The sequence below is a fragment of the Mandrillus leucophaeus genome, unplaced genomic scaffold, assembly GCF_000951045.1.
Source record: "Mandrillus leucophaeus isolate KB7577 unplaced genomic scaffold, Mleu.le_1.0 Scaffold1, whole genome shotgun sequence".
Lineage (NCBI taxonomy): Eukaryota > Metazoa > Chordata > Mammalia > Primates > Cercopithecidae > Mandrillus > Mandrillus leucophaeus.
In genome coordinates, this window is record NW_012098097.1 from 7,293,588 (window position 1) to 7,313,124 (window position 19,537).

A 19,537-nucleotide genomic window follows, 5' to 3' on the forward strand; every position below is an offset into this window, starting at 1 on the left:
AAAAAAAAAAAAAAAAAAGATTTTTTTCCTATATTCATATAATTCATGCATATATTCTCACCTTAAAATTTCAAACATTACAGATAAAATGAAAATTTCCCCAGCTGCCTCCCCAGTCCTACCCATCCCATCCTGTTCCATCCTCCAAAGTGAGCGCTATTGACCGATATAATATCTATGTGCCTCCGTTTCTCCATTTGTAAAATGGGGATAATGATAGTGTCTATTTCATAGGGTTCTTGTGAAGATTAAATTCATTAGTGCCGGCTGGGCGCTGTGGCTTATGCCTGTAATCCCAGCACTTTGGGAGGCTGAGGTGAGTGGAGCTTGAGCCCAGGAGTTTGAGACCAGCCTGGACATAGTGAGACCCCGTCTGTACAGATAATTTTAAAAATTAGCCAGGTGTGGTGGTGCACTCCTGTGGTCCCAGCCCCTCAGGAGGCTGAGGCAGGAGGATTGCCTGAGCCCAGGATGTTGAGGCTTCAGTGAACCGTGATTGCACCACCACATACCAGCCTGGATGATCTCAAAAAAAAAAAATTACTGAGTGCCTTGCCCACGAAAAGCACTCTTGAAGAATTAGCTATTTGCTGTGTGTGCGTGACTATTATTTTACATATTTTACTAATACCATCTTTCCAGACTTGTTTTTCTATTATGTATATATCCATAATCACCTTAGTTTTCTTTAAAAGGAAGTATTTTTCAGATAATTTTTTTTCTCTTTTCATTTCTATTTTTATTTTTTGAGACGGAGTCTTGCTCTGTCACTCAGGCTGGAGTGCGGTGGTGCGATCTTGGCTCACTGCAATCTCGGCCTCCCAGGCTCAAGAGATTCTCCTGCCTCAGCCTCCCAAGCAGCTGGGATTACAGGCATGTACCACCGCACCCGGCTAATTTTTGTATTTTTAGTAGAGACGGGGTTTCATTATGTTAGCCAGGCTGGTCTGGAACTCCTAACCTCAAGTGATCCATCTGCCTGGGCCTCCCAAAGTGCTGGGATTACAGGTTTGAGCCACTGCACCTGGCTTTTTTCTCTTTTTAATAAAAGTACTTGGGGTGCCGTGTAGTGGTCTCAGCAGCGCCCTTGTTAGCTGTGCAGCCCACTAGCATTTCCTCAGCACCTGCTCTGTGCCAGCTCCAGTGCTAATCCCCTTACCTATGTGGCCCGTTGTGCGCTTCCCACCCGCTCTTCCTCAACCTGCTGGCTGCAGCCCCTCATCTGAAAATGACCTGGAAATCTGGGAGTACCATCTCAAAGGCGTTACCCTGTCCCCAGACTGTGCTGATCTGGAGGCCTGGGGGCTTCAGACTTTCTTAACTGCCCGGTTAACAAGCACCGGCTCTGGGGTCTCTGCCGGGAGGTCAGAGTCAGGCAGTGGAAGTTCCAGAATTAGAGACATTCCTTTCTCTTCTACAAACTCTGAAATCCTCATAATCCCTGCTTTGGGGAAAGAAATGACCGTTGTCCTGCCGGGCACTTGATCTTTGATCTGCCCACCTGGGCTGAGGTGCTGGCCACAGCCCTAGGTGGTCCCTGTCACACGCACAGTATGCATGGAGGGGGCGGAATCGGCAAAACCCACCGGAGAGGCGGGGCTTATGGACAAGTGCTGGGAGGAACCTCAGGCCCCGCCCCCACACCGAATGCCTGTCAGGGCCAAATGGTTCTCAACCTTCCGGCTGAGTTTTTATTTCCTATTTTCTTTTTTTTTCTAAATGGAAAAATCAATAGAGTGAGCCCAGCCTCAGCACTTAGGAAACCCTATATAGGTTGCGGTCCCTCAGAGCTGCGGGACCGTCAGCCTTGCTGGAGCCAGACATCCGCTGTGCCGTCCTCACAGCAGGGCCTGCTCCGAGGCCCCGGGGTGGGTCAGCAGCCCTCCTCAAACACCCTGGGAGTGCCCAGCAGGGCGGAACACATCGGGAAACCAACACCCCGAAGGCACAGGGAAGTATCCCTGGAGCTAAAAATAGTTCTGGAAATTTGCCAGGGGGCTATAGGATGGGACGTGCGTTAAGGCTCCCTGGCCAGGCTCTGGGTTGGTGTAGTGGGGAAGGGGCGCCCAGGTCGGCCCTGGGAGGACATGAAGAGGATTAGGCCGTGGGGTCTCAGACGTATTTACCCCTGCGCCTGGCAGCTGGCCTGTGGTGACAGGCAGAGCTGGAGGCTAGCCATCTTGGAAGGTGGCCGAAGGTCCATGTGTCCTCTTGGCCCCTGGCCCTGGAGGGCGGATGGGGATGTGGAGGTTGCTGACAGAGCATTTTCTGAGGTGTTGGGTCAGGGGCTGGGGGGTCTACAGTGCAGGAAAGCCCAGCAGTGTTGTTCACTCCCATGCATCTGTACAAAGGGGTGCTAGGTTTGGGAGGGGGCGCCTGTGTTCACAACCTCATCCCCAACTTGGCCACTCCTGGGTTAGAGACTATGCCAGGGTTGGCCTGCCCCCTGTACCTCTTCCCTGCCCCCAGAGAGCCTTGCTTGGCTTGTGGGAGGTGGGGAAGGGAGCTGAGAGCCCTGGGATCTTCAAACTGTTCCTGCTTTTCCTTGCAGCTAAGAGGCCGGTGTCACCATACAGCGGGTACAACGGGCAGCTGCTGACCAGTGTGTACCAGCCCACCGAGATGGCCCTGATGCACAAAGTCCCAGTAAGTGGGTTCCCCAGGTCCCCATGATGCAGCTGGCCTACAGACACCAGTCTCAGCAGGCCAGCGGGAGAGGGCCATGTGGCCAGAGCTGGGTTGGGTGGAGATGGTAGGGGGAAGGCAAGCTTCTCCATCTGGTGCTTCTACCTGGGGAATCCAGAGCCCCAGTTCTTAACTTCCTTGTCCTGGAGTCAGCGTACCCACCACCTCCAGCTGCACTGCAGTGGGACCCGCCCTGTGTCACTGGGGCATTGCACACAGGCTCTGTCAGGATGCTACAGGGAATGCTCGGTGAGCTCTCCCTGGTGGGAGCTGCCAGCTTTACCCTGGAGAGCTTGTGGAGGGACAAAGGAGGGTCTCAGCCAGGTGTTACCAAAATGGACCAGGATCCAAATGTTGCAGGTCTGGATAGGTGTTTCCTTCTCAACCACAGCTGTGCCCAGGGGGCCCACGACTCCCCTCCCGCTCCGGCAGGGAGCAAGTCTCGACCTTACACCTCCCCTGGGTTCTGGAAACTAGATGCTCCATTAGCCAGGGGAGGGGATGGGAGCAGGAAGACAGTGGGTTGGATTCTACTTGCTCCTGTATGTGTTCCTCCTCCCGGCTGGCAGAGGCTGTGGGGAGAGGTCAGTGACCCGTCTTGGCAAGACACTGGGAACAGGAAGCGAGGAGGTCAGCCGGGTGGCGTTCTCATCCCCCTCCCCGCCCTCTCTGTGAGAGCCGCAGGGCAGGGGGAGGCGAGTGTGGCTGAAGCTTCCAGTCCCAGTGCCTCCCCTCTCCCTGAACCTGAACCTGAGCCTGGGCAGAGGAGAGTTTCCGGAGGACCAGGAGTGGAAGCTGCGGGCCGCCAGCTCTGGTGGGGAGTGGGCAGCCACAGAAGCTTTTCCTGAGTAGCTTCCCTCACTGTTGTTGTGCCTCACTCCCCAGCACCTTTGGAGTCCGCTTCCTGGGGGATGATCTGGATGAGCAGGGATATTTTATCTGACCAGTTCTCAAAACATGGTACCCGGACCACCAGCATTAGCCTCACCTGGGAGCCTGCTAAAAGTGCAAAGGGGGCCAGGTGCAGTGGTTCACATCTGTAATCCCAGCACTTTGGGAGGCTGAGCAGGTGGATCACCTGAGGTCAGGAGTTTGAGACCAGGCTGGCCAACATGCTGAAACCTCATCTCTACTAAAAACACAAAAATTAGCCAGGCATAGTGGCACATGCCTGTGGTCCTAGCTACTGGGGAAGCTGAGGCCAGAGGATCCCTTGAACCCGGGAGGCGGAGGTTGCTGTGAGCCGAGATTGTACCACTGCACTCCAGCCTGGACAACACAGTGAGACTCTGTCTCAAAAAATAAATAAATAAGAAATAAAAAAAATAAAAGTGCAAATGGGACGGGGCCAGAGCTGGGATGGAGCTGACTGTTAGCATCCCTTCAGGGCATTGGCACCATGGGGGCACTACTAAGCGCAGATCCGCAAGCCCTGCTTTCAGCACTCCCTCCCCCAGCCCCAGTTGTTGCCAGCTGTGTGGGGCCCGCTGTGTAGGGTCCGGCTGTGAGTCGGTGAGGCTTATCAAGCAGTGTAGGTGATTCCAGTGCATACTCATGCGTGGATTGGGGCCACAGACGTAGATGTTCCAGGGGCCACGTGGACAGGGGCCATTGCAGACAGGGCTGAGGACCTCCTGAGCCTGATTGACTTGAAGGCTGGTTTGGGGCCTGGGAGCTACAGAGATTTGGTGGCAGCTCTTTCCCATAGGGCTAAGACAGATGGGGCCAGGAATTCACCTTCCCTCCAGCATGGGAGCCAGAACAGGTACCTCAGGACCCTCTTCACCTCACAGCTGGTGTCTCTCACCCACATGGGAGCAAGACCCAGCGCCAGGCAGAGAATTCAGGTTTCAAGACTCTAAATCAGGGCTGGATGCAGTAGCTCAGGCCTTTAATCCCAGTGCTTTGGGAGAGTGACATGGGAGAATTGCTTGAGGCAAGGGGTTCGAGAGCAGCCCTGGCAACGTAGTGAGACCCCCTCAATCTCTACAAAAAAAAAAAAAAGACTAAATCAGACTGGCCAGCCTAGATGCCTAGAGAGATGTGTGGGCACACCCAGCGCCATGTCCTCGGCCAGGGGAGCCAGCAGCTGTGATGCTGGGGGTATGGTAGTGACAGGCGGTAGCCTCGGGGTAAGATTCTTGGAGGAAGGGGCCTGGGAGCTATACCAGACAGGTAATAGCAGCTCTATGTGGCTGACCCTCCACTGGCCCTAGCATTTCCCTAAACAATTAGAAGCGGGAGGGGGCTTGAGAAGAAGACCCCCCTCTGTGAAGCCCCAGCACCATCCAGGGTCACCAGGGGCCTTGTTCCCATGCCCAGAGGCAGGGCAAGATAAGGGGCTCAGGTCTGGCTGTCCCAGGCCGCCCCTGGGGCCCAGCCAGAGGGGGCAGAGGGGCCAAGGGGGGAGTCGGGGGGGATCTGGCAGGCCCAGCCCTGCAGGAAGTGAGTGAGTGTGCATCCGCCCCGGCGGAACCTGGCTCCCGATCCCCGACTGTGAGACCGCCTGTTCTTCCTTCCAGTCCGAAGGAGCTTACGACGTCATCCTCCCACGGGCCACCGCCAACAGCCAGGTGATGGGCAGTGCCAACTCGACCCTGCGGGCTGAAGACATGTACTCGGCCCAGAGCCACCAGGCGGCCACACCGCTGAAAGACGGCAAGAACTCTCAGGTCTTTAGAAACCCCTATGTGTGGGACTGAGTCAGCAGTGGCCAGGAGAGGCGGGCGGATTTGGGGAGGGCCCTGAGGACCTGGCCCCAGGCAAGGGACTCTCCAGGCTCTTCCTCCCACTGGCAGGCTCAGCAACATGTGCCCCAGAGCTAGAAGGGCCTCCCTCTCTGCCAGTGTTCCGGTGGGTGTCCTGGATGTCCTCGCCCACTCCTCAGTGTTTGTGGAGTCGAGGAGCCAACCCTGGCCTCCTGCCAGGGTCACCTCCGCGGTCACACTCCAGCCAAATAGTGTTCTCGGGGTGGTGGCCGGGCAGCGCCTATGTTTCTCTGGAGATTCCTGCAACCTCAAGAGACTTCTCAGGCGCTCAGGCCTGGATCTTGCTCCTCTGTGAGGAACAAGGGTGCCTAATAAAAACATTTCTGCTTTATTAACTCTCGCTTTGGGATTGTGGTTTCTGAGCTGGGCTCCTGGTTTCTGATGAACCTCTCCTCCTCCATGGCCTGTGGGTGACTTCTCTTTCTTCCCTCCAAATCCAGCTCATATTTAAAGCTGCTGCAGATTTTTCCCGTGCAATGGAGTAGCTGATGCCTCTCCCCAGTGAGGGGTTCTTTAGCAGGTCCTCTGTCTGTATTGTGTGCAATCAGAATGAACACCCAGGCTCAGTGCGTGCCTAGGATGCAGTCCTACACCCGGGCTTGTCTGAGGTCAGGCAGCTTTCCTCTGGGAACCCCACTTCAGTGGCTGCAGGGACAGGACTGGGAAGGTGGGCCTTGAGCAGGTGGCTCTGTGTATAAGGGGAGATGAACTGATTTCAGCTTCTCCTGGGATGAATAACGGTGAAGATCCCATAGCGGACAAAGTAGAGACTCATTCTGCTCCATGCTTTGAGATCACACCGTGCGATACGTGCAAAGGAATGGCCTAGAGAGGGTCAGGAATTGTTTACAAATGGGTTGACAAAAGTGCAAAGGGTTGAGCCAGGTCCTGGTTGGGTTCGTTCCTGAGCGGTCATTAAAATGTCCATTTGTGCAGGGCGCGATGGCTCAAGCCTGTAATTCCAGCACTTTGGGAGGCCAAGGTGGGAGGATCACTTGAGCCCAGGAGTTCCAGACTAGCCTGGGTAACATAGTGAGACCCTGTTTCTACCAAAAAAAAAAAAAAAAAAGAAAAAAAGTGTTTTAATTAGCCAGGCATTAGTCCCAGCTACTCATGGGGCTGAGGTGGGAGGATCTCCTAAGCCCAGGAGGTCGAGGTTGTAGTGAGCTGTGATTGCACCATTGCACTCCTGCCTGGGCAACAGAGCGAGACTCTGTCTCAAAAAGAGAAAGTCAGTTTTCTCAGTACTTTATACTAAGCAAAAGCCTTTCCTCAGCAGCTCATTTTTTTTTATTTAATTTAATTTTTTTTTTTTTTTTTTGAGACAGAGTCTTGGTCTGTTGCCAGGCTGGAGTGCAGTGGCGCAATCTCAGCTCACTGCAACCTCCACCTCCCAGGTTCAAGTGATTCTCCTGCCTCAGCCTCTTGAGTAGTTGGGATTACAGACGTGTGCCACCACACCTGGCTAACTTTTTGTATTTTTAGTAGAGACAGGGTTTCACCATATTGCCCAGGCTGGTCTTGAATTCCTGGCCTCAAGTGACCTGCCCACCTCAGCCTCCCGAAGTGCTAGGGTTACAGGCACGAGCCACTTCACCCGGCCCATCAGCTCATTTTAATCCCCAAGGCTGCCCTGGAAGGTGGGCAGGACTAGTATGCTCTCCCTTTTCCCGACTCAAAATCGCAGAACTGTACCATTTTGGGGTGAGACAGGGCCTCAGAGTGGTCACACCGCCTCCTTTTACAGATAAGCGAACTGACCCAGAGAGGTCAGGCCAACCCCAACCAGGTTTTCCTCAGACTCTGACGTCCAGCAGCCTTTCTCCGTGGCCCACCTGGGTAAGCCAGTCCAGTGGGTGGCACTTCCAGCCGTCAGGATGAGACAGCAGGGTCCTGACCTTTGGATGCTGCTCAAGGCTTTGCCGGGGGCTGCCAGGCCTGCCCCGGGGAGCCTGCTCTTCCCAGGCTTGGGAATGTTTCTCCCCAACTAGTCAGAAGCTATTTTCTGATACCGGTTGTAGGGGAAAAACTGTTTTTGTTGAAAGGGACAGAAAAGTTGCTGGGGAGAAAAAAAAAAAAACTTGAAAGGGAGAGAAAGGTTGCTGGAAAAAAAAATAAACTTCTCCCAAACTTCTCCTTCTGTGCGCAGATTGCATCAGCCTCCTGGGGACTGAAACACTATTTTTAAGTAAAAACTAGTGCTTGGGCCCTGCGCGGTAGAGTCCCCTTTGACTCTTGTTCTTTCTGGTCACTTTAGGCTCAGTCCCCGCAAAGTAAAACGAGATGGTAGAAGCCCTCTTCCCGGGACCGCACGGCATCCTGATCCTCATTCCTCTGTACCCAGGCTGGGCTGGGCCCAGCACCTGTCCTGTCCTTGTCATTGAAGCTGGGAGGGGCCGGAGGCCACCGACCTGAAGCAGTGGACCGAGTGGGCCCTCATGAAGCCCTGAGTGTGTGACTGGAGCACCTAGGGCCACCTCCCTTTCCTGCCCAGCCCATCTTCCTGGTTCCCAGGTGGCTGCAGCTGCAAGGAGCTGTCCGCAGGCCCCCAGGCTGCCTCCAACTCCCCTCTTGACACCCTCCACCCCTCACCAAATCATAGCCCCTATGTCCCCAGGCTGTGGTTCTTCAGATTGCCATCCTCCCCTCTGTGAACAGCAGGCCTCAGTGCGCCATCTTGACTCTGGACCTTCCTGGCCCTGCCATCTTGGTGTCTGGCACTGGCTTGTCCCGCCCTCTGCCTAGATGGATCTCCTCCATGAGTCTTTGAGGCCAAGCCAGGGCAGCAGTTGGCCCTTGCCCTTCTCACCAGGGCCTCCTGCCACCACCTGGACTGTGGAAGGCCACTGAGATGGGGGCAGAGCTCAGCCCGAGGCTTGGGCACACTGCTTCTCTCCACGGCCTATGGGTCCCGGATCTGAACCCACTTGAGAGCCACTTGAGAGCCCCTGAGCCGTCCCCATCTTCCACGAAGCGGGTCCCACCAGCAAGCCAGGGCCAGCCCTGCCTGAGCTCTGCCCCCAGTGCCCCTCACCGTCTGGGATGAGGATGAGCATGCTGGGATGAGGGCTCTCTTTATCCAGCAGTGCCTCACGGACAGCTCACTAAGGAGTTGGGAATGGCAGGCCACCCTGGCATCTGGGGTTCAATGTGGCTCCTGTGGCAGGAACAGGTGTCCGTGACCCTGATTACCTGGATCTCACAGGTTCTGGGAATGCAGTAGGGGCCTGCTGTGGCTATTCCAACATCTCTGGTCAGGGCCTGGAAGTACCCTTAGGACACGTGGGGTTGGGGTTCGGACTGCATTCTCAGGGACCAGTGGAGAGCCCTGGACCCGATGAACTGGAGTCTAGGCCTCTCTCGTGACTGGGACTTGTGGGACGTGGGAGGCCTGTGAGACCGAGGACTAAAGATGATGCTATTTCCTGATGGGCAGATATGTAAGTGGGTAAGTGGGATCCTCAGGTAAGTGGGATCCAGGACTAAACACTGCTATTTCCTGATGGGCAGATGTGTTGAGTTTCTACCTCATCTTGAGCAGCACCTGGATGTGCTGGCGCCGGTTCATCACTGGAGGAGCCTCTTGTGTTCTGAGCCCTCAGACATGCTCCAGAGGATCCTGACGGTCACCCAGTGAAGAGGGTGCCTTCTCAGGACCTCCATGGTACTGGCACCGAGGACAGAGATGGGCACAGCTCCAGGCTTGTGGAAATGAGCTCTCTATAGCATTGTCTTCCTGGGGTTTTTCCTGCCCTTATCCAAGGTGGGCCCTAGAGCTCAGTCCCCAGCCCAGCAGCACCTCTGGGTGCCAGAGTGGAGGGTGACGACCAGAGCAGCTCTCTGGGGGGGGGTGCCCTGTAGTCAGTCCCACAGCCCTCCGGTGCTACTCCCATCCCCAGCAGCCTGTGCCTTTGTCACTGGCTTACTTTTCCAGAGCTAAATTGGGCGAGCAATCCCTGCAGAGTAGGACTGCAGCCCTGACTGTGGCCCCTGGCCTGTCTTTGTTGCTTGCTGAAGTCCATGAACAGAGTGTTGTTTCCCTCCAGTGGAAGGGAAGCAGGGAGCTCTGTGGACTTCACGCTGCGCTTGGTCTAGCTTAGCAGCCCCAAGATCCCTTAGTGAATCGAGGCGCTGCGTTGCTTTCCTATGTGATAATTTCAAAGGAGTCCCTGGCAGTGCCTGTTGCCCAGAGGCTGCGGTCTCCAGTGGACGCGGGTTTGTGTATAGCCTGAGTCCTCTGGGGGCTCAGCGCGTGAGGCTCAGGGTGGGATGGGCTCCTAAAAGATGCAGGCCTGCCTGTATTCAGGAGTACCCACCGGCCCTGCTTACTCCTGCCCGGGCCAAGTGGAGAAGAAGTTAGATGAGTTCTTAAGAGGAGACAGGTGGCTTCTTTGAGGTGGTCGAGTGGCATCACAAACAAGCATTGAATGGAAGAAAACTAGAAGAGGCAGAGCCTGTCGCAGGTTCACCATCATCCAGCCAACACCGTGGGAAATCTCACACCCACCACTGTCAAACCGAGGACTTTGGACTTCATAACTGCTCAGAATTAAATGACCTTACCCTCCGTGGGTGAGGGCTTACTGCCATTGAATTCCTGTGTGCTCATAAATTCTGGGAGTGACTAGTTTTTTTAAAATTATTATTATTTTATTTTTAGAGATAGGGTCTTGCTACGTTGCCCAGGCTGGTCTCAAATTCCTGACCTCAAGCAATTCTCCATTTCAGCCTTCCGTGTAGCTGGGATTCCAGGTGCCTGCTCCCCCACCCCCCACCCTGCCTCTGGGATTTTTTTCATGTGTATTTCCCTGCTAGTCCTCTTGCTTTTTATACCAACAAAGGCTGTTTGATTCCAACTAACCTTTTTCTCTGTTGGGGAAAACCAGGCCTCCAAAAACCACGGAGCTCTCAACCAGTCAAGGCCAGAGAACTCTGACACCTACACAAGATGTGAGTGGGGAGGGGGACAACCCCAATAGTATCCCTGTTGCTGCCTGGCATGGCTGGAAGAGGCAGCCAGGACACTTATTGGGTGAAATTCTCAGTGCACAGAAAGGCATACCAGAACCAGGGATGGCTGATAAATCCCCCGGGCCATGAAGACCTGCCGAGTGCCATGCCTGACTTTCCAGTTTACTCATGGCCCTGCACTTGTTCGTCAGCCCCTCGCAGCTCGTAGAAGAGAGCAAGCAACGGAGGGAAGTGCCTGTCCCGTGGGGGTGCTGCTCGGAAGGGTCTGTCGGCCCTCCAAGCCATTCTCGCCAAGGCCAGCATTTTCACTAGCCCCAGAGGATGCGCCAAGGTCAGGCACAGGTGCCAGGGACCAGAATGTGTTTCCTGTCTGCTATCTCCACTCTGGGCCCTCCAGGAAGCTGCAGCCCCTGTTCACAGCAGCTGCATGAATTATTTAGCACCTGCACCAGACCAGGAGTGCTCTGACCTCATCCTCCTTGGGCTCAGGGTGCGGCTCTGACCTCATCCTCCTTGAGAAAAGGTTGCTGATGGGCAGAGGCTGGAGCGGCGCGTCCCTCTGGGGTGCGGGGGATTGAAAGGGAGACATCAGTACCCTCAGAGAAGGAGGTGGGGAGCAGGGACCCATGCCCCTGTAGCAGGAGACAATTCTGCAGCACGGAGAAAATATGACTTTGGAATCAGAGGCTGTGGGTTCAGATCCTGGCTGTTAGTAGTTCTGTGACCTTCAGCAGCTCCCTTAGCCCTTCCTCAGTCTTCTCATCTGAAAAATGGGGGTACCAGCCTCCTAAGTTTGTGTTTGGCGTTCTGTCCCCTCCAGGTAACCCCCATGAAAGTCACAGCCAAGGCAGAGCATCCAGGCACCATCTGCCCAGTGTTTCCTGCCCAGACAAGCAGGTCTTCCAGCCAGATTTCAGTTTGGCACCTCCTGGTGCCACATCCTCCCTTCCCTCTGCGCTGCCTCATGCCCTGGGTCCCCAGAGTGGGTGGCTTGGCAGGTTGCCGCGATTGGAAGAGGATGCTAAGGAGAGAGACCCTTGGCAGTGCCCGCGCCCTGACTGGCAGGGGAGAAGGGCTCTCAGAGGCGTTAGGAGGGTCACCAGGTGCACAGGAAGTCTAGGAAGCTAGGCTGAAGAGCTGGGACAGAACTGCTTTCTGACAGCAAAGTCCACTGTCTACTGGGTGGACGGGAGGCAGTGGAGATGAGCGATCTGGTCCCTGCCCTCCTTTGCCAGGTCAGGCCTTAGGGCTGAAGTGGGAGTGGCCATGTGAGTTCCAGCAAATGCGTTTTGAGATTAAGCAGGCAGGTGCCTTCAGCAAGCTTCCCCGGGCATCCCCTCCTCAAGCGGCACCTTCGTGGCGGGCAAGGCATCTCGGACAGGTCCTGGCTCCAGCTAGCTCTGTGGCCTTCAACAGCTCCCTTGACCCCCTCCCCACCCCCACAAGGGTTTCCTCATCTGTAAAATGCACCCTGATGTCTCCAGCTCTGTCTAAGCCCTGGAGTTGGTGTCCCCAGCAGTGGAGAGGGGACCTAAAGCCCCAGGGCTGTGCCACAGATACACCCCTAGGGGTTCCGACTCAAAGTCTGGAGCAGAACCGGGCGGACACAGGGTCACCGCCTGGCTGTGCTTTGGACAGAGAAGCTGGGTCCCGTCGGGGGTGAGTGGGGCCTGTCCCAGCCGGTTGTCCGCCCCATCCCCCCACCTCTCACCCCCGCAGACTCCTCCAAGCCAGGGGCCTGGAAGTGGCTCCTTCTGATTCACCCAAAGGCGACAGTGGCTTGCCTCATCCCCAACTCCACCGACGGCATGAGAGGGCCATGGAGGCCCGGGCCCAGGGAAGGTTTTACGCTCAGTCCTTAACCCAGCGTCATAATCTGACCGGGTTGTGAGAGGGCTCGGGGCGCCGGAACCCCAGCCGCAGACAGCTCACTCCTCCGCACGCACCTGGGTCGGGGGAGGCGGGGGTGGGCCCGAGCAACAGGCGCGCCCACGTGCCTCTCCCGCGAGGGCCCGGCACCCCAGCTCCAGCCAACCCGAGGCCGCCTCTCGTGCCCCACCTCAAGCCCCGCCCCGGCCCCTGCAACCCGATCTTCGCCGCCGGGCGGCGGCCGGAGCCAGCTGTCCCAGCGCCTGCTGTAGCCTGGGGCCGGGCCGCCGCGCTCCGCCCCTCCCCGCCCTCAGAGCCGGGCCTCGCAGCCGCCGGGGATTGCGGGGGCCGCATTCATCCACTTGTCTCTCAGGCCAGAGCAGAGACGGGGATGGGGTGGGTTAAGCCAGGGAAGCAGGCCCCTTTTCCCAAGGGAAGAATCCCCTCCCGGAGGCCCGCCGGGTCGTGGAGTTTCCACGGGTGGACGTAGTGGGGCCGAGGGCACGGGGACCCCTGCCGCTGCCTTATGTCTGGCTCTAGACCGGGGTTCCTCGGCTCCACCAGCGACATTTGGGGCCGGATCGCTGCGTAGTGGAGCTGGCCTGGGCACTGCAGGATATTATCCCTGACACCCTCCACTGGATGCCAGGAGCACAGTCAGCCCCCTAACCGTACAAACACAAACGTCTCTGAACACAGCTAAATGTCCCCTGGGGGCAAACTCTCCGGGTAGAGACCCACTCCCCGAGGGTTTTACGGTGGGCATTTGAGGCAGCCACACGGCCTGGGGGCCTGGAGCCCGAGGTCCCTGCAGCCAGGACGCTGGTGCTGGCCTCCCCTTCTCCCCGCCGCTGCCAGCTGCTTCAGGCCGGCCTAGGGACTGTGACCCTTGACCTGACAGTATTTCGGCAGCATGTGACCTGCCAGGCTTTCTCACCATAGGGTGCCCCCCACCCTGATGTGGGTGCTGGGACAGGGAATGCTGGGGACAAGCCCGTCACTAGCAGTCAGGCCAGCTGGGGCACCAGAAAGAGATTCAGGCACTGGGTGTCCATGGGCAGCCTGAGTTTCCCCAGGAGAGGCTGGGCTGAGGCTACTGTGTGAGCCCAGGGGCTGTCAGGACTGAAGGTCAGAGGGCATCCTGGCCCACAGGGTCCACCCCTTACACACACACACACACACACACACACACACACAGGGTGGGGCGTGGGAAAGACAAAAGGAGTCGGTCCCAGCCGGGGAGGATCCCGCCCTGTCCCTTCACCAGGCCCATTTGGGGGCGGTCATCAGAGCCAGGAGGGCCGTGAGAGGGCTGGGGCAGGGCACTGTTGGCCCCAACCCCCATCTGCATGCCACCCTGCCATGCAAAGCAGAATTTTCAGAAGAATCCAATTCCAGACTTCACAGGGGAGGTTTTAGTAGTCCCCCTCCCCCTGTGTATTCACAATTGGCTGTATTTGCATAGGAAATCTGGAAAGAGACAAAAGGCACCATAGCAGATGTTAAAGTGGACCATTGGTGGGGTTGGCCAGGGGCGGCGGAGGGGGCAAAGGGACTGGGTGTGGGGGTGGAAATCCACAGGTACCAAGCAGATGAAGGACAAGAAGATTTTTTGTCTTGTTTTGCTTTTTCTGTCTCTCTTTCCTTTCTCTCTTTTCCATAAAAATAAATTATGTAATTAAAAAAAGTTCATCTGAAAGAAAGAAAAAGGGCCAGAGGTAGCAGTGGCCCTCCATCAGCAGCTGCAGTGGCCTGCGACGTCCCTGCCCTAGCCCACACAAAGACCAGAGTGAGCAACTCTCAGCCACACTCCCCTTCCTCATCTCTCCCCCTGAGAAAGATGGGCCAACTTTTACCCTGCCTGAATTTTCAGCTCATTCTCTCCTTGGGAGGGTTTTCAAGGAGGCTGGGGTGGGGAGTGTGTGTTCATTGCATGTATGTGGCCTGGGGCGCCCACCCTCCACCCAGCCTTGCTAAATGATTCTTCGAAGGCGGAATTAGATTTACATCCGTGGAGTAGATTGGTGTGCTGTTTCTCCGCGTGTAGCTCATCGTTATAAAACACGCCTTGTCCCACAGGGCAGACAGCAACAGACATGGGAATAGCATTTGGCTCATTAATTCATTCGTTCATCAGGTTTTCATCCATATTTATCAAAGGCTGCTCCGTGCCATCATTCTAATTAACATCGATTCCCACACTGATCTCTCTCCTAGTATCCCAGTCTGTGTGGCACACAATTCTTTCACCTCCTCAAATCTGAGGCTTCTATCTCCCCAGCTCACTGCAGCCCGGTGTGTTGGGTCTCTGAGGGGAACCTCTCACTGTGTGTGACAATTCCTCAGCTACTTGACGGTGTCCATAGCTGCTGACCTGCTCTGAGGTCTACAAGGGCAAAGACACCCCCATCCGTGCGTCTATGTTCATGTCCCTGTGTTGGGGATGAGGGTTCACTGATGGGGACTTTGGTCACCTGGGGACAGCTGTGTCCCGGCTCTGAAAGTGAGGCTGGTTGGCCAGGCATGATGGCTCACACCTATAATCCCAGCATTTTGGAAGGCCAAGGCAGGGGGATTGTTTGAGGTCGGGAGTTCAAGACCAGCCTGGCCAACATGGTGAAACCCTGTCTCTACTAAAAATACAAAAATGAGCCGGGTGTGGTGGTGCTCACCTGTAATCCCAGCTACTTGGGAGGCTGAGGCAGGAGAATCGCTTGAACCCAGGAGGTGGAGGTTGCAGTGGGCAGAGACTGTGTCACTGCACTCCAACCTGGGTGACACATTGAGACTCTGTCTAAAAAAAAAGAAAGAAAAAAGAAAGTAGGCCAGGGAGATGGCCTGGGTTGAGGTGGGGGACTCTCTCCTTTGGTCATAGAAAGATTAAGAGGGTGCTCTCCTGGGCACCAGTGAAGTGCCAGGTATTCTCATAACCCCTATGCACTCCAGTTCCTAAACTTGTCTGATTCTAGAAATCATCTGGCAGCGTTTGTTAAATGACAGATTCCCAGTCCCCACTGGAGAGATTCTTGATTCAGCTGGTCCGAGGCAGGCCCCAGAGTCTGCATTCTCAGCCAGTACCCCAGGTGTTTGTTACATCAGCCAAACTTGGGCCCCACTACTGTAGGGGAGGCTGAGATGGGTTAATGCTGCCTCCACCACTGCCTAGGGGTGTCGGGAGAAGGAGCTGGGTGATTGAGTGACCGGGAGGCCTTTCAAGCCATCACCTTCTCACTTTTTCAGTGGTGGAGGTGGGACCCTGTGGAGGGACTGTGGTGCGGGGTTGGGGTAGGAGAGGGAAGAGTCAAGAGATCTAAGGCTGTGGTTCCCCAGCTTCCCCCACGACTGAGGACCCATTTGAGGACAGGCTGGATGTTTTTCTGTATTTTTCAAGGGTTCTGTTCACCCTCCTTCCAGAATTCCTCAAGGGGGAGAGTGAGCAAGTGGGCTGAGAAGGAGGCACGGGGCTGGTGTCCAGGACCCCTGGGCCACTTGTCTCCTGCCATTTCCCTGCGTCTGATAGAAGGGGGCCTTCCTACCTAGGCCCCTGGGATTTCTGCCTCTCACCTTTTAAGGCAATCCTTTGTTTTCCCGTCTTTGTTTACATGTTTTCCACGAAACCATGAGCTCCTGAAAAGGAGATATTGCGGTATTTTTAGCTTCATGTCCCCATCTTTAGACCCAGTGCCTGGCTCAATGGGGACAGCCATTAATGTTTGGTGAACAAATTGACAGTGCCTGGGCACCGAGCGCCACCTGGCGGCATCAGCGGGCATGGTGGTGCTTAGATCTCAGTTGGAGCAGCAGACCTTGGGGGATGCGTCCTGGTCCCCTGGTTTGGGGCGGCCCATCCAAGTGTGACGTCATGTAGGGGTGAGGTAGGGGTCCCTGAACAAGGTCTGGTGGGGAGGTGAGGAGTGGGCCTTTGAAAGATGTGACTCTCTCAGGATAACAAGGGGCAGGTGGGAAAGGGAGCCAGGGACACTCAGGGCATGGAAAAAGAAGAGGGAAAGGAGGCTGTGTGATGGACGGGGTGAGGCCAAGGAGGCTCTTGTGCTCCTTCTGGATAGGGAAGAAGAGGCACAGGCCGCAGCACCATGCATTCCCCGTGAGCATGGAGGGTGGTGGTGATATAATAAAGACTGCAGATAACAACAATCCCAACATTTATGGATTGTGGACACTGTGGAGTGGTGTGATTTTTTTCCCATTTTGCAGGTGGAGAAGCTGAGGCTCAGAGAGGTTAGTAACTCAGCCAAGGTCACACAGCTTATCAGAGGCAGGGCTGGGATTCAAACCAGGCAGTGAAACCCAGAGTTCATGCTCCTCATCACTCTCGGCATCCATCCATGCATCCATCCATCCATCCATCCATCCATCCATTCATGTATTCACTTTCAGAACCAACTTTATGGGCAGGATTCAGCAGGAGGCTGGGACTTGTCAATTCAGCAGGAGGCTGGAACTTGTCATGCTGAGTCCTCCCTGAAGAGACCCCCTCCTTGTCTGTGGCGAGCTTAGGTAGTCCCAGGATTGGAGAATATCTCCCTGAGTTGGAATGGCCAGCCGACTTCTGCACTTCCTCCACCCCCTCCTATGCACTGTCTGGTGTCTGAAACCTCTTTCCTCCCACTGCAGTGCCCTCCCACCCTCCCTCTTCCTCCGGGTGTGGAATCTCTGCCGGCTCCACTCATGGACTCAGGCATGGATGTTTTTATGATTCTGCTTTAGAGACAGGGTCTCCATATGTTGCCCGGCCGGTCTAGGACTCCTGGGCTCAAGCCATCATCCTACCTCAGCCTCCTGACTGGCTGGGATTGCAGGTGTGGGCCACCATGCCCGCCCCCGAAGGTCCCCGAAGAATTTTCGTGTGCACCTAGGCTTGAGACTTCCGCCAGAATCTGTGTAAGCAAATGTGGTCAGCGGGACCGGGAAGCTGCATTGGCGTTATGTCTCTTTCTGCTTCACCCCACAGAGCTCTCTCCAGGTCGCTGCTGTTTTTGCTACACTCTGAGTTCCCACCCCAACACATACACTCCGACCTCCTGTGATGGTTGATACTGAGTGTCAACTTGATTGGATGGAAGGGTGCGAAGTATTGTTTCTGAGTGTGTCTATGAGGGTGTTGCCAAAGGAGATGAACATTTGGGTCAGTGGACTGGGAGAGGCAGACCCACCCTCAATCTGGGTGAGCACCATAAAAGCAGGTATGAAAAGAGCAGACCGGCTGAGTCTTCCAGCCTCCATCTTTCTCCCGTGCTGGATGCTTGCTGCCCTCAAACATTGGACTCCAAGTTCTTCAGATTTTGGTCTCTTTGACCTACACCAGTGGTTTGCCAGGGGCGTTGGGCCTGTGGCCACAGACTGAAGGCTACAGCATCAGCTTCCCTGCTTTTGAGGTACTGGAACTTGGACTGGCTTCCTGGCTCCTGTGCTTGCAGATGGCCTGTTGTGGGGCCTCACCTTGTGATTGTGTGAGTCCATACTCCTTAAAAAACTCCCACTTTATATCTACATCTATGTTAGTCCTGTCCCTCTAGAGAACCCTGACTAATACACCCCCAAAACCGCCCACGATAAAAGTTGACTCTCCTATTCTCTAGAAGCTAGAGATCTCAGCAGTATTTATTTATTTGTTTTTTATTTTTTGAGATGGAGTCTTGCTCTGTCACCCAGGCTGGAGTGCAGTGGCATGATCTAGGCTCTCTGCAACCTCTGCCTCTTGGTTTCAAGCAATTCTCCTGCCTCAGCCTCCCAAGTACCTGGGATTACAGGCACCCGCCAACACATCCGGATAATTTTTTGGAGTTTTTAATAAAGACAGGGTTTCACCATGTTGTCCAGGCTGGTTTCGAACTCCTGACCTCAAGTGATCCACCTGCCTCAGCCTCCCAAAGTGCTAGGATTGCAGGTGTGAGTCACCACACTCGGGCCCTCAGCAGTATTTAAAGTCACAACGCTGGGTTCCTGCACCTATGGCCAAAACACATGTTCACAAAGGGGTCACTGCCAGCTGGGAGCCCTGGGGCAGTGTCCCTTGACCCCAGAACCTTAAGGTAAAGCATGTAACCTTACTCAGGGGAGGGGAGGGAGGCGTGAAACACAGGTCCCTGCCTTTGTCCTCTCAGTCCTAGAGGCAACTCCCCACCTGCAGCCTAGCCCCTCCCCTCTCCTGGAACAGTCCATCAGAGGCAGGCAGTGGAGCCACAGTGCTGCAGCCTGCTTACGCTACTAGGGCAGCTAGACAGTCCCAGTTTGGCCTCAGGGCTACAGGCCTTCTTGGGCATTGAGAGTCCCCTGGGTCTCCTCGATTGCCAACCAGGAGCCCAAGAGACCACAGAGGCCAAGCCACGGCACCCGTGGACCCTCCTGGGTGGCCTGGTCTGAAGGCTGGGCATTGTGCCATTTCCTCCTCTGTGACATCTGTTTAAAACATTTTCATTATTTTTTTAGAGGCAGGGTTTCTCTCTGTCTCCCAGGCTGGAGTGCAGTGACACGATCATAGCTGTCTGCCGCTTCCACCTCCTAGGCTTAAGTGATCTCATGCCTCCATCTCCCAAGGTGTTGGGATTACAGGCTTGAGCCACTGTGCCCAGGCCTCCCCTGTGACTTCTGCCTCTCCCTCTCTTTTCATCCACTCCTCCTCTCCCTTGGGGGGCTTCACCCTCTGGAGCCTTCAGATTCTCCTCCAAAGGGGCTGGAGCCTTCCCCTGTTCCTGGTCTACTGGCTGGGGAGTCTGGAAGGATCCGCATACAGACGCCTCTCCACTTCCAGACCTGCAGAGATAAGAACTGATTTGCCTGTTCAAGAAAGTGAGCAGCTCTAGCAGCCACCATCAGATGGCGACAGGGGCTGCTTGTGACTAGCCAGTTCAGACTTCACCAGGGTTCCAAGGAGAGCAGCTTCTTCAGGGGGCTGCAGACTGCACCCCTTCCTGGCTGCTGGGTCCCACTGCCTGATTGGCATCCCCTGGCTCCAGCCACTTTGGGAGTTAGGAGCAGGACTGTAGGACCCCCCTCAAGCACCTCCCCACAACCTGCCTGTTCCAGGGCTAAGTTTCACCATCTAGCCCACCCCAGCTCCACTCTGTCCAGTCTCCGCTCACTCCCCTCCCTGTCACCGTAAGTTTTTAGGGTCATAATGTGTCCCCTTGGGGCCAACCAGTTATGGGACAGACAACCAGGGATGGTTGGGGGGTGGCGACAGAGCCAAGGTGGAGCCAGTGTTCTTTTTTTTTTTTTTTTTT

The 19,537-nt window shown here is 55.5% G+C and overlaps 1 protein-coding gene across 2 annotated transcripts in view; it reads left to right on the forward strand.

Moving 5' to 3' along the window:
• Window positions 1–5,788, forward strand: part of GPRC5C (G protein-coupled receptor, class C, group 5, member C) — a 16,112-nt gene extending 10,324 nt beyond the window's left edge. For both annotated transcript variants that reach the window (XM_011972467.1, XM_011972392.1), the window contains exons 3-4: window positions 2,552–2,646; window positions 5,208–5,788. In XM_011972467.1, coding sequence (XP_011827857.1) covers window positions 2,552–2,646; window positions 5,208–5,387 — 275 coding nt within the window. In that variant the 3' untranslated portion in view covers window positions 5,388–5,788. The remainder of the gene's footprint in view (window positions 1–2,551; window positions 2,647–5,207) is intronic.
• Window positions 5,789–19,537: the final 13,749 nt, after the last annotated feature.